Source organism: Clinocottus analis, unplaced genomic scaffold (genome assembly GCF_023055335.1).
Source record: "Clinocottus analis isolate CAN_PGR_092001 unplaced genomic scaffold, fCliAna1.0.p SCAF_19, whole genome shotgun sequence".
NCBI classification, from domain to species: domain Eukaryota; kingdom Metazoa; phylum Chordata; class Actinopteri; order Perciformes; family Cottidae; genus Clinocottus; species Clinocottus analis.
Window position 1 is genome coordinate 15,942,452 of NW_027175920.1, and position 13,539 is coordinate 15,955,990.

General features: G+C 49.2%; 1 protein-coding gene across 2 annotated transcripts; it reads left to right on the plus strand.

Moving 5' to 3' along the window:
- The first annotated feature begins 1,155 nt into the window (after positions 1–1,155).
- Positions 1,156–13,079, plus strand: csnk1db (casein kinase 1, delta b). 2 transcript variants are annotated; one of them, XM_068583916.1, is made up of 10 exons: positions 1,156–1,676; positions 3,472–3,582; positions 4,680–4,828; positions 7,474–7,702; positions 7,815–7,985; positions 8,071–8,219; positions 8,458–8,626; positions 8,909–9,048; positions 9,374–9,444; positions 11,490–13,079. In XM_068583916.1, the coding sequence occupies exons 1-9, from the start codon at positions 1,601–1,603 to the stop codon at positions 9,404–9,406; spliced, it is 1,227 nt and encodes a 408-aa protein (XP_068440017.1). In that variant the 5' UTR covers positions 1,156–1,600; the 3' UTR covers positions 9,407–9,444; positions 11,490–13,079. The 2 variants fall into 2 exon arrangements, with proteins under 2 accessions (XP_068440017.1, XP_068440016.1); XM_068583915.1 differs by lacking the exon at positions 9,374–9,444.
- Positions 13,080–13,539: the final 460 nt, after the last annotated feature.

Consider the following 13,539-nt stretch of genomic DNA (forward strand, 5'->3'; position numbering starts at 1 on the left):
GAGATGGTGTCTGACAATCAGGGCATGAGTCCAACTGCATTTGACTGTATTTCCATGTGATGTTTCCACCTTAGACAACGTGTCCTGTCATTTGATGAGAGCACGGCCGATACAACAGACTGAGTTGTGTGACAAACGTAACAACTGATACAGAATTGTACCTCTGTTTTTCACCTTGTTTACTTTTGCAGTCTAATTTGTGTGTGACCGCTGTAATGACCCACAAGATGTACATTTCTCTTCTCAAATCAAACCCTGTCTGTAGGACAGTGGAAACTGGTCTGGCCACTAACAGATCAAATTACGTTCAGAGGCAAGAAGTCAGATGTTTGTGGTAACCACATCTCATACGCAAAGCACAGAACAGAACAGTGACAAATTAGAACACAACATGTGCTCACTTACTCTGGTGTTCAATACAATATGACAAGATATTATACAATTGTATGTTAATAACATTGCCAGATGTTCACAAAACCGTATTGTTAGCGTGTATCAATATTGGAAGCCTGGTGTCGCCTCCAGAAGAATTCAGTTCGACAACTTCTCTTTTTCTCGTAATTTATTTCCTGGTAAAGTAACTAGCTCTGCAGTTGCAAAAGCAGGGAGTCGTCCAGTCAACGCAGGTCAAGCGTCTAAAACAACACCCCGAACAGCCGGAAGTTCAGCTCCTTAACACACGGTTTCCCTCATCAACATGTCATAAGCAAAGTAACATTTAATTGTCTCTAAACCATCAACAGGAGGAGAATCCTGTGTTCTCATCTCTTCTCACAGAAAAAGACGAGCAGCATCCAGTCTGCTTCTCTTGTGTCAACACACTGATAAACAGGTGTGTGTGTGTGTGTGTGTGTGTGTGTGTGTGTGTGTGTGTGTGTGTGTGTGTGTGTGTGTGTGTGTGTGTGTGTGTGTGTGTGTGTGTGTGTGTGACTAAAGTTCCCTTGAGAACCAAACATTTCTAGACACAACTACAGCTGCATAGCTGTGTTGTACTGACCTTGCTAACCTAATCTGAACTTCACTAGACATGAATATGAAAAGCATCTACAGGAATGTTTGATTTATATTATCAATATTTCTGCCTTAACGTGCTGCCAAATACTACACCGGTGCTGTTCTGCCCGTGGTTGCTAGGGGAAGTGACGTCAGCAGCGAACGGCAGCGTTCACGGCGGAGGAAACAAATTGGACAGAAGAGTGACGCTGTGAACGATTAGGTGTTAAGTCTCTGAACGAAATCCACCTCCATCCTTTTAATTCGCGGCAATAATGACCCCCGGAATACGGAGGACATAAACTACGCGTTTCGCACTATCGGATGATATCGATATTTTAGCTCTTCGGTCCACGGAAAGATACAAAAAGGATGGTGACATTTTACATTGTTACAATAGGAGCTTGGATTCAGAGGGGCGGGGGGATGTGAGTTAAGGGGGTTGTAAAGCAGTCAAGGAAGGTGGACTAGCCGAGGCAACGTAAACAAGAGGTGAGCAGCTTAACGCCAACGAGACGCAGCGTTGACCCACCGAGACACACACACACACACACACACACACACACACACTCCAAGCGACGGACGAGTCAACTGGAGCTGCCGCGAAATGGAGCTGAGAGTGGGGAACCGATACAGACTGGGCAGAAAAATCGGAAGTGGCTCTTTCGGGGACATCTATTTAGGTAAGGAGTCCAAATGTGTCATCTCACAACTTGTGTGTGCGTTCACAACCCAAACGGTAATCCGTGCATTAGCTGCCTGAGCTCTCAAAACACGTCACGGCTCGAATCCCGTTAACGTCCGTGTGTCCTGGTTTGTTTTAATCTCGGTTTGAGCCCTCAAGCTAAACCTGAACTGTTACTTCTCCTTGTCTCGCCAAGTAAAACCAACGTCACTGGACGTCAAGCTGTCCGCAGAAAAGATGCTCGTTGGCGAGCCTGTGACCGCTTTGTGGCACTGCAGGCATCGGGAAGCTGCAGGTGACCCCGCTACTGGTTTCACTGGTTATGTCGGAGCCTTCAACCCGCTGCTGGCTGTCAGGGGGCGGTCGAGACGCACCGGGCCCGGGCACCAGCTCCACACACAGCCCACCCTCACATCCCCAGAACTAAACACCGTGCGGTCCTCATCCGGCTTTTTCACATAGTCTCCGACCAAATGTAAACCTAGATGAACAGAAAGACAAGTAGCCGGAGCTTGACCCTGAAGCAGAGGCTCTGCACCATCCTCACACCTGAGGCCCGATACACCGGAGCAGGAACCAGGCAGCCCAAACCACCCTCTCTGTTCTCACGGTGCCGTTTCTCTGACCCATTTCATGTCTGACATTGATTTCCTGTGTGTGTGTGTGTGTGTGTGTGTGTGTGTGTGTGTGTGTGTGTGTGTGTGTGTGTGTGTGTGTGTGTCTGGGCACACTGTCTTTTCCGGCATCAGTTATCTCTCAGGCAGACTCGCCTTTGCTATGCAGCCTTAGGAGGCTTCTCAGTTTGATCTGGCCGTTTTATAACCAGCTGTTGGAGCTGACTTGCCTGTTCACAAAACCGGTTACGACTACATGTTGACATGGTTCTGTATTTGCACAGGATTTGCTCGCCTCCAGTCCTGAAACTGCACTAAGAACTTGGGCTCGGCCCCACAAGCCTCCGGTGTTTGGCTCATGCACCCAGTGGTTACCAAACACAAAAGCTGTTTTGTGGCTACAACTAATAATTCAGCTTTTCTCTGCCAGTATTCTAAGTAGGCCTCTTGCTAAACCTGCAACATGTTAGACAATCTGGAAAAGCGCTCGTTTAGTATTTTGGCTTGATAAACTGCTGATTTTCTGTCTGTTAATGAATCCATTCGACACGCAATCCCTTTTTTTCATTATGTGACAAATTCGTGAAATGTTTTTTTGTTTTTGTGATAATCGCAGTCCCAGTAAATCGTATTTTACACAAAAAACATGGGACTCCCCGTTTCTAATGTCACAAACTCATGAAAGATATGAGTACATAGTGTTAGTCACCATGTATGCTTTCATCATATACCCCATCAGACTGCAGAAGACATCAACTTGTTTCATCCATTACATTGTTTATATAAATCCTCTTTTTTTGGCGAGTTGGGCGTCTCGCTTCCTTCTCATCTCTGAGTCTGTGTTGCACATGCTCAGTACAGATCAGGGACGCTCAGTGATGTCATTACACATGCAAGCATCAGCAATGTGATGCATCCATCCTTATGCACAGCATTAACACATGAAGAAATGAAGCAGCAGGCTGTCAGAAGCAGCGTGAGGTTATTCAAGGTGATCGCTTGGTAACCGTTTCATTAGCAACAGTTGAAGTCTCAGCAGTGGATGTTTCAAGTTTGCCAGACATAAATATCTAAAAACGCACCAGATGACTAAGTGTGGACGTGGTGTTTCATCCTGTACTGCGGGGGAAAACAGGTGGATTAACGTAACCATATGTATTAATATTTTTCCTTTTCCAGGCACCGATATTTCAGTGGGTGAGGAGGTTGCGATTAAGTTGGAATGTGTGAAGACCAAACACCCCCAGCTCCACATCGAGAGCAAGATCTACAAGATGATGCAAGGAGGAGGTGATGTATTAGCTCACAGTACTGCGTTTCAATATTGGGATCCTCATCTCTCATTGGAGTGCTGCGTTTCCATCGCCTCACCCTTGTATCTGATTTCTTGACCCATCCTTCCTACTCATGTGACTCATGGGTTCAACAGCTAGTGATCTCCACGAGTGACCAAACAAAGCTGAGGGAGAGGAGCATTATCGGCTCGCATCCCTATGCTGAGTTCACACCGAGAGGTCATGGAACGTGTCCGGGTGGGAGATTCTCTTCCTGTCATCACTGATGCCCTGACCATAAATCAGACATGGAGGAAAACTATATTTTAGCCTCGATGGGCACCCAAAGCTCCATGATACCTCAGTATTTGTCCAGAGAGAGGATGGATCTGTGTAAAAACTTATGTATGTTTATAAAACGTCCAATGTAGAGAAAACGCATTTAAAAAGTAGTTTGCTTGTTGTATTGGGTAAAAACCCGACAAAGCACAAATTCATTTACTTACTAATCCACATCATTATGTGGTTATTTCAGCATCCTTTTCATCCATTTAATGCTGTTAAATCTCAGCGTATTCTAGTGTATTTTAGGTAACATAGTCTACCTGGAGGGAAACCCTTCCCACTCCTCTCGAGCACAAGCAACGCGATTTTAACACAAATAATCCCGGAGCACAAAAATTCACTCTGCGTCTGGTGTGAACGCAGCATTGGAGCTACTCTCATCCTGAAGCCACACGTGTAGTTAAAGGCACACGACTTGAAATAATGTAATCCTGAAACGTGTATTAATCCTGGAAGCATGGACTCCTAAACTGTACTCAAATCATACGAGTATCAGCAGCTGAGGGTGAAACAGTCAAGAAACTTGAGGTAGTTGGGGAAAGTAACTTGAATTATAGCCCGTTTTCTACAGAAGATATTGTCAGTGCAGACTGTTGCTACTGATGCACATCTGTACATGCTCAGCATCCTTCCTCGTGATGAAGGGGTTCACCTCACGCTTGAGTCGGGGGATTTCTCAGGCCTTCAGCAAGTCAAATGCATCATCAGCAGGTGTTCCATTTTGGGGTTCTTACCCGTGGCGTTGCGTTTCCTCCCGTGTGTTTGCAGTGGGCATTCCAACCATAAAGTGGTGCGGCGCAGAAGGCGACTACAACGTGATGGTGATGGAGCTGCTGGGGCCCAGCCTGGAGGATCTCTTCAACTTTTGCTCCCGCAAGTTCAGCCTAAAGACGGTCCTGCTGCTCGCTGACCAGATGGTGAGACTGCACACATGCACACACGTGCACGTTTTTCTGTCCACCGCCTGCACACGTCCCACATCGTCCTCTCAGATTGTATCACACTTTCTAGCAGTAATCCAGAGCCGTTGAAGAAGAGAGCAGAAAGGCTCCAATGTGTCTGTGGGCACGTCATGGAGACATATGTGCACTTCAGTGTCACTACCCGTTTAATCTTTTTCTGTTCCAATTTGGTAGAGTCAGTGTGCCGTGTGTCCTTTAACTGGGTCCGCTCTGCACAGTATGAATCCGAGGTAGAATTCTTCCCACAAAGTGATTCCTAGACTTCATTTCAGGACGCAGACTGCTCGGACATGTGAATCATGTCTGAGCTCTGATTTAAGCGGTTAGGTTGACTCAAGTACTGTACATCAGGACGCATTTGATGTTGTCTTCTGTTCCGCGACATTATAGAGGTAAATGTAGTACTTTTTAGTTAATTTGCTACTACATTTATTTCTGAGTAAATGCAATGTTTTTCAGTAAATGAAACCAAACGGCTACATTTTAAAATGCATCTTCCATGGTGACAGCTAAACGCATCGTTTCGAGTTTTACACACACACACACACACACATACACACACACACACACACACACACACACACACACACACACACTCCCTGTGAAAGGGGTTTACTATCTTTATTTGGGGAGTTTTTTTAACAGGATGTTATGTGTACAGACTGTAAAGCTCTCTGAGGCAAATCTTGTATTTGTGATTTTGGCTGTACAAAATAAACTGAATTGAATTGCTACGTACACACACACGCTGCACGGCTACATTTACACGCGCACACACACACACACTGCACTGCTACGTTCTCACACACACACACGCTGCACGGCTACATTCACACGCGCACACACACACACTGCACTGCTACGTTCTCATACACACACGCTGCACGGCTACGTTCACACACACACACACACGCTGCACGGCTACATTCACACGCGCACACACACACACACTGCACTGCTACGTTCTCATACACAAACACACTGCACTGCTACGTTCTCACACACACACGCTGCACGGCTACGTTCACACACACACACACACACGCTGCACGGCTACGTTCACACACACACACACGCTGCACGGCTACGTTCACACACACACACACGCTGCACGGCTACGTTCTCACACACACACGCTGCACGGCTACGTTCTCACACACACACGCTGCACGGCTACGTTCACACACACACACACGCTGCACGGCTACGTTCACACACACACACACGCTGCACGGCTACGTTCTCACACACACACGCTGCACGGCTACGTTCTCACACACACACGCTGCACGGCTACGTTCTCACACACACACGCTGCACTGCTACGTCCTCACACACACACACACACACACGCTGCACGGCTACGTTCTCACACACACACGCTGCACTGCTATGTTCTCACACACACACACACACACACACACACACACACACACACACACACACGCTGCACTGCTACGTTCTCACACACACACACACTGCACTGCTACGTTCTCATACACAAACACGCTGCACGGCTACGTTCACACACACACACACACACGCTGCACGGCTACGTTCACACACACACACACGCTGCACGGCTACGTTCACACACACACACACGCTGCACTGCTACGTTCTCACACACACACACGCTGCACGGCTACGTTCTCACACACACACGCTGCACGGCTACGTTCACACACACACACACACACGCTGCACGGCTACGTTCTCACACACACACGCTGCACTGCTACGTCCTCACACACACACACACACACACGCTGCACGGCTACGTTCTCACACACACACGCTGCACTGCTATGTTCTCACACACACACACACACACACACACACACACACACGCTGCACTGCTACGTTCTCACACACACACACACTGCACTGCTACGTTCTCATACACAAACACGCTGCACGGCTACGTTCACACACACACACACACACGCTGCACGGCTACGTTCACACACACACACACGCTGCACGGCTACGTTCACACACACACACACGCTGCACTGCTACGTTCTCACACACACACACGCTGCACGGCTACGTTCTCACACACACACGCTGCACGGCTACGTTCACACACACACACACACACACGCTGCACGGCTACGTTCACACACACACACACACGCTGCACGGCTACGTTCACACACACACACACGCTGCACTGCTACGTCCTCACACACACACACACGCTGCACGGCTACGTTCTCACACACACACGCTGCACTGCTATGTTCTCACACACACACACACACACACACACGCTGCACTGCTATGTTCTCACACACACACACACACACACACACGCTGCACTGCTACGTTCTCACACACACACACGCTGCACGGCTACGTTGCCAGCGTTCTATCAAAGTTGGCCATATATGAGAGATTGCGCGCTGGCGCACCCCGGGTCGCCCACGGGTCAACATAAGCAGCGTGGCATTATTAATCTGCCCTGGTTATCAAAGTGTGACTTGACTTGGTGAAGGCTCTGTCAGACGGAGGCGAGTGCACAGCTGTTACGCTGGCACCTGAACACCCTCGTATGAACGCGGTGCACTGACCTAATTTTGCTCTTTTCACTCCAGATCAGTCGCATCGAGTACATTCACTCCAAGAACTTCATCCACAGAGACGTGAAGCCTGATAACTTCCTGATGGGGCTGGGCAAGAAGGGCAACCTGGTCTACATCATTGACTTTGGCCTGGCTAAGAAGTACCGTGACGCTCGCACACACCAGCACATCCCCTACCGCGAGAACAAGAACCTGACTGGCACGGCCCGCTACGCCTCAATCAACACGCATCTGGGGATCGGTAACAACAAACACACACTGAACTGGCCTGTTTGACTTGCACTCATGACTTCAATGACTTGTGAGCGTAGTCACGACCTCAACGTTTCCTTTCTTCTCCTCTCCCGCTACAGAGCAGTCGAGGCGCGATGACCTGGAGTCCTTGGGTTATGTTCTCATGTATTTTAATCTGGGCTCGTTGCCCTGGCAAGGCCTCAAGGCTGCCACCAAGAGGCAGAAGTATGAACGAATCAGTGAGAAGAAAATGTCCACCCCCATCGAGGTGCTTTGCAAGGGATACCCCTGTGAGTCTCAACGTATTCATAATCTAAATATCTCTAATTAGTAATCAAGAGCAGTCAGCTGAGAATTGTCTTCTCTCTGTCGCAGCCGAGTTCGCAACCTACCTGAATTTCTGCCGTTCGCTGCGCTTCGATGACAAGCCCGACTACTCGTACCTCCGGCAGCTCTTCAGGAACCTGTTCCACAGACAGGGCTTCTCGTATGACTATGTCTTTGACTGGAACATGCTCAAGTTTGTGAGTATGAATCATAATGTCGGTGGGTTTTAAACATCAGTTCCATTTTCTACTTCAGATGTTTCTAAGTATTTGTAGATGGCTGCTGTGACTCGAGTGGAGGGACTTGTGTTTTTGTTTTTAAATCAGCAAAAGGCATATCTGCTGTTGTGACGTTAGCATTTAGCTCAAAGCACAGCCTCACAGAGCTAGCGTAGCGGTCCTGTTTTACTCTTGACCCCGCTGTTGCTGCACACAGGGAGCCAACCGCGCAGCAGAGGAGGCGGAGAGAGAGCGCCGGGACCGCGAGGACAGGCTGAGGCACGGCAGGAACCCGGTGGCCAGAGGAATACCCGCTGCATCAGGACGACCGCGAGGAGCCCAGGACGGAGCCCCGCCCACCCCTCTGACGCCCACCTCACACACAGGTCAGTTCACTCCAGCCGCCTATAACTGTGACATGATCCTGATGCAAATGCTGTAGAAAAAAATATCCGTATTGCAGGTTTTAAGGTTTCAAAGCTAGAATCCAGCATTTACAAGATGACTGTTGGCACTGAAATGTATTTTAAATAATGTCATTGCATTTAAAGCCCAAACTAAAGTCAGTCCCTTTTTTATGGAACATGATGCACAATGATGTCGGATTTCTAAATAAATTGTGTCAACATATCCATTCCCTCCTGATGGTGGTTGTTTCTGCTCTCCAGCGAACACGTCCCCGCGACAAGTGTCTGGGATGGAGCGTGAACGAAAGGTCAGCATGCGACTGCACCGCGGCGCTCCCGTCAATGTGTCGTCGTCAGATCTAACGGGACGGCAGGACACGTCCCGCATGTCCACCTCACAGGTACAAGACCCCCCTGACGACGCGCTCGCGCTCTTTTAGTGTCTCTTCGCCCACTAGCATGAGCAGAACGAGCAAACCAGAAGCAGAAGCTTCGTTCTGAGTATTTTACATTCATTAAACTTCCGGGACTGAAGTCTGATTCTCGCTACTTCATAGATCATCAGACATTCGTCTCCGATTAGTGGAGCGTTTTGGTCAGTCGCTCCGAGCAGCAGAAGAAGAAAGTCTCCATACTCGTTTGTTTCCGTCTCCTGTTATTCAGACGCATGGATGTGGGTTCTGACTTGACATATTGGGCCTTCTCTCTCCCTTCCCCCAACCTCAGAATAGTATTCCCTACGAGCATCACGCCAAGTAGACGCTCGCCACGTCCTTGTGTGACGGCGGAAACACTGGGTGAGTCCTGTCCCTAAAGCACTAGGGATGCATGGGTCCAGATTCCAGTTCTCCACCGGGCCGCCTCCGGTATGCGTTCAGCCCCGGTTCCAGCATGTTTCTCTCCCGGACCAGGGAAGAAAACCACGTGGTGGACGTTGTTCTGCTGGAATCGGGGGTGGACCCCAGTCGTTCAGCAGTGAGCGGTTCGTAAGACTTGGCCTGAGCGGACAGTTGTTGATGTCATATTGCACGATGCCGTCACATCCACTGGGCTGTTGATGACATCACAGCCGCCCACGTCTCATTGAACTGCCAGAGCGGGAGGGTCCTCTGAGAACTGGACTGGACCATGCATCACGGTGCAGTCTGAGAATGTAACTCCCTCTTTGCCCACTCAGGGTTTGACTTGATGCCCTTTAAACAGTGCCTGTGGCTTGTTGCTTGCACGGTTGCTGTGACGCTCAGACGGCCGGCCGACAGCTCGAGCGTCCATAAGGAATGTGCCTCCCTCCACCCGGCCCTCCAGCCTTGCTTGGTGCAGTCTGCTGTTCTTTTGCCTCCCTGGTCTTTTACACTAAACCCCTGCATGATGTGAAGCTACTCTTTTGGAAGTCACAGCTGCGGCTCAAAGCATGTCGGGGGAGGGGAGGAGGTCTGCCTCAAAGGAGCAGACGGGGTTCCCACAGGATGTACTGTGGGTTTGTTGTCTGCATTTACCCTCCACACGATCACCAGGACAAAGACAGCCAGAGTCGAACAGCTGGATCCCTGAAAAGAACTTGACAACCTCTAACTTGAGGTGTAGCCAGAGTCACAGGTTCTGCTTTTATTTTTCCTGTCCAGGCTTTGGGGTTCAGGAACCTGAATTTCTTTTGTTCATTTGAATACGGCCCTGGCAGGGAAACAAAAGCCTCCTCCCTGTCGAGGGCAAAGACAACTGATTTTAAATACATTTTCTCCAAACTACGACCATGTTGAGTTTGACTACTGTTGGCTCACTGGGTTAGCTCACAGTCTCATGTTAGCTTGCTAGCGTGTCATTTTTCCACTGCACACCTGCTTTCCAAAGCGTGCATTCAAACCTTCCTGGTTTGTAAAACCGTGGGGAAACGAAGCAGAACCTAGACGTGATGGGTTCCTCGCGGTCAGGGTATGAGCTCCAGGCTGCCAGGGGATCCTGTGGTGGAGAAGAGCTAATATTAGCATTTCACAGCGAATGAGACTAATTACTGAAGGGACTCATAGCCAGTGATGGAGAGGGGAACAATAACCTGAGACATGGCGTCATTGCTTTCACATGATACACATCCCAACCTCCCCTTGGTGTGCCGATGAGAACTCCACCGTGTTTGTTTGTGACGGGCTTCATGAATAGTGCGGTCCACCTCTCAGGTGCAGCTTGAGCGGTTCCCCATCACGAGCTAACGCACCACATCATGGGTATCATGTGACGCGGCTGCCACACGGCTCTGCCACTCATCAAAGTCGGCTCAAATGTCAACTCTTCCACATGTGAAAGCATACAGAAGATTTGAGAATACGTTCCTCTCCTGTCAACATACAGTGAATACAGGTAATGATAAAGAAGAAGAAAGAACATACAGATAACGTATATAATAAAAACACATCAGTCAGGCATGCGGTCTAAGAGAGGAAGGAGTGGGAGGGTGGGGGCAGGGTGCTTCCTGGTGGAGGAAACAGTTTGACAGTCTGGTGGTGCGGAGGCTCCGGTCATCGACACACCCGTTGACCCTTCAACTCCGTATTTGTGTAAGCTGGTTTCTTTTATCAGTACCACAGCATACGTTTCTTTCTGATGGTCTGACTTCGTCCCCTCACTGTCCAATTCAGAACATTGAAAAGAAGTTGAATGGTTTTGTTCAATGCTAGGACGTATTGTGTCCCTACTCGCCTCCCTGCAGCAGTGTCGTAGGTGTGACGAGTGTTGTGTTTGATAGCGTAGTGTTAGCTTTTGGCTTGCGGATGCATCTCACTGCAGACGGAGCAGATGCAGCCTGTTGTCGGTTCTGAACCCCCTGCTTCCTGTCCTGTGTTTCCTCTAGATGGTGTCCGCCGTACCGACTGCTGGCCTCCATCTCCTCGCTCCTCGATGAGCCCCCACAATGCACCCTGGCGGACCGAGCCCCGTTCACTCGGAAGCGATCCGACATACTAATACTAGCATTCATTACCACAGCGAGCTTCTGGCTCGCCCCACTGCTCTTTCCGACTGTACTCTCTCTCTCTCTCTCTCTCTCTCGCCCTCCCTCCCCCCTCTCTCTTCCTGTTTCTGTGTGCTGGTCTGACCTACCAAAACATTAAACGGCACCAGCCTTCAGGACCCCTGACCCTCCACAGCCCCCCCTCCCCTTCGCCACCACCACCAGATTGTGAACGCACAGTGCTTTGTCCAGAGCAAACATGGCCGCCAGTCTTTTCTAGGACACTGACTGACTGCTGAAACAACAGCTCCGGCTCCTTCCTGTGCCCAAACGCGCCATCGACGGCCCGACATTTCACTGTCTGCTACTTCATACCTGATCAATAAAACCGCTTTTCTCTCTTTTGTGCAGTAAAGTGTATGAAGCTGAAGCAGCAGCTCTTTTTCTATATATACATGTATAGGTACTTTTTTGGGGTGTGACGCTTTTCACTGGTATTTGCAGGTTTCATTCCCGGTCTCATTCTTCCTGTTTTTAGTTCTCATCCTCACTGATGGCTTTCTTCGGTAACTATATAGCCAAGTGTATTAAATAAAAAGAAAGTACTTCTTTGCATGTTTTTAGAGGCGAGTCTTCAGCGTCAGGTGTGCGAGGCTGGAGTTCTTGTTGAGCCCATGGACATACCAAAAGAGTGCTTTGGTATTTTAGGAGGAGGTCTGTGTATTCACCTGTTCGTTGGCAGGATGTTGTCTGTTTACCGCCCTGGTGTACTGTCCCATGAGCCCGGTTCTCCCGCTAGTGTTCTGTACAAAGGAAGTGCACTTTGTGGGGGGCATCGTCTGACATGTGGGACCAGGCCTTCGTTCACCGTGTACAGAACCGCATTGTCATTCTTATTTCTGTCATTTGGAAGCTGTGAATAACATGTAATATTGATGTGTAAATGTTCGGGGCGGGTCTGAACGGGACCTCCGGGCTCGGTCCAGGAACCGAGGCGCTGCCGTCGGTGTAGTCGTCTCCGTCGGTCCCCTCCAGGTCCACGGGGTCCTTACAGAAGGGAGCAGAGACGTTGCACTGAATGTGAAAGACGTTTTGTGGACTTGCTTCACCTCCGTTTTGGATCCTGCACCAGGGTGGGAGCGCGTCCTTTGTGAATCCTGTTAAACTCCTCTGGAAATGATCTTTGTTGAGAGGGAAGCTGAACATCTTTTCACAGCAGCAGAGTTTTAGTTCTGTTTTCTTTTCTAACACAAGCGGTCAGACTTTCCTGGCTTTGATAACTTTGCCATGTGTATCAGACTGAAGTGGCCTGTTGTAGTTTGTTCTCCTGCTCATTCTCTTGTTTTGGACTTTTGACCCTTGACCTCTTTGGTCAGCCGCTCAACACCTAGTGAACTCTGTAAGTGACCAGATCGGCAAGATTCACTTTCTCACATTTATATTTGCCACTGTATTTGTGTACTTAAACTGTAAATAAATGATTTACTTGTACCTCGTTTGTGTCGCTTAGTGAGGAGGGGAGGGGGAGCTTCAGGGGTTAATCCAGGTCTCATCCTGCATGTCCTAATCACTCCGATCATTGAGATCTCTGCCTGTAATCCTGTTGCTGAATGGAACAAATGTCATAAATCTCTCGATATAGATATACATGCATAGAGAGATGTGAGGATTGTGCCTGTGAGCCCATACAGTGGAGACTGGGATCGGGCCTGTGAGTCCCTGCCTGGTGCCCTATTCTCTCTCCAGTGTTTGGTCCTTTCTACAGACAGTGTATGCAGCGGTTCTGTCCATAGGTCCCTCTCTCCTACACACTGGTCCTTGAAATAGTTTTTTCTTTCCAACACCTTTTCCAATGGCCGTCGTCCTCCAGAAACACCCCGACTGGTGAGGAAGGCTGTGAGCTGTGGCTGGAAGCTGGAGAAAAGGCCAGGAGTGGTAGCCAGTGGAGCGT

What these genes read in the sequence shown, in the direction of transcription:
- csnk1db (XM_068583915.1), top strand. Translation starts at nt 1,601, where the DNA reads ATGGAGCTGAGAGTGGGGAACCGATACAGACTGGGCAGAAAAATCGGA. An exon ending in GCTTTGCAAGGGATACCCCT is followed by an intron (nt 7,986 to 8,070) that starts GTGAGTCTCAAC and finishes TCTCTGTCGCAG; the next exon opens with CCGAGTTCGCAACCTACCTG. An exon ending in GACGCCCACCTCACACACAG is followed by an intron (nt 8,627 to 8,908) that starts GTCAGTTCACTC and finishes TCTGCTCTCCAG; the next exon opens with CGAACACGTCCCCGCGACAA.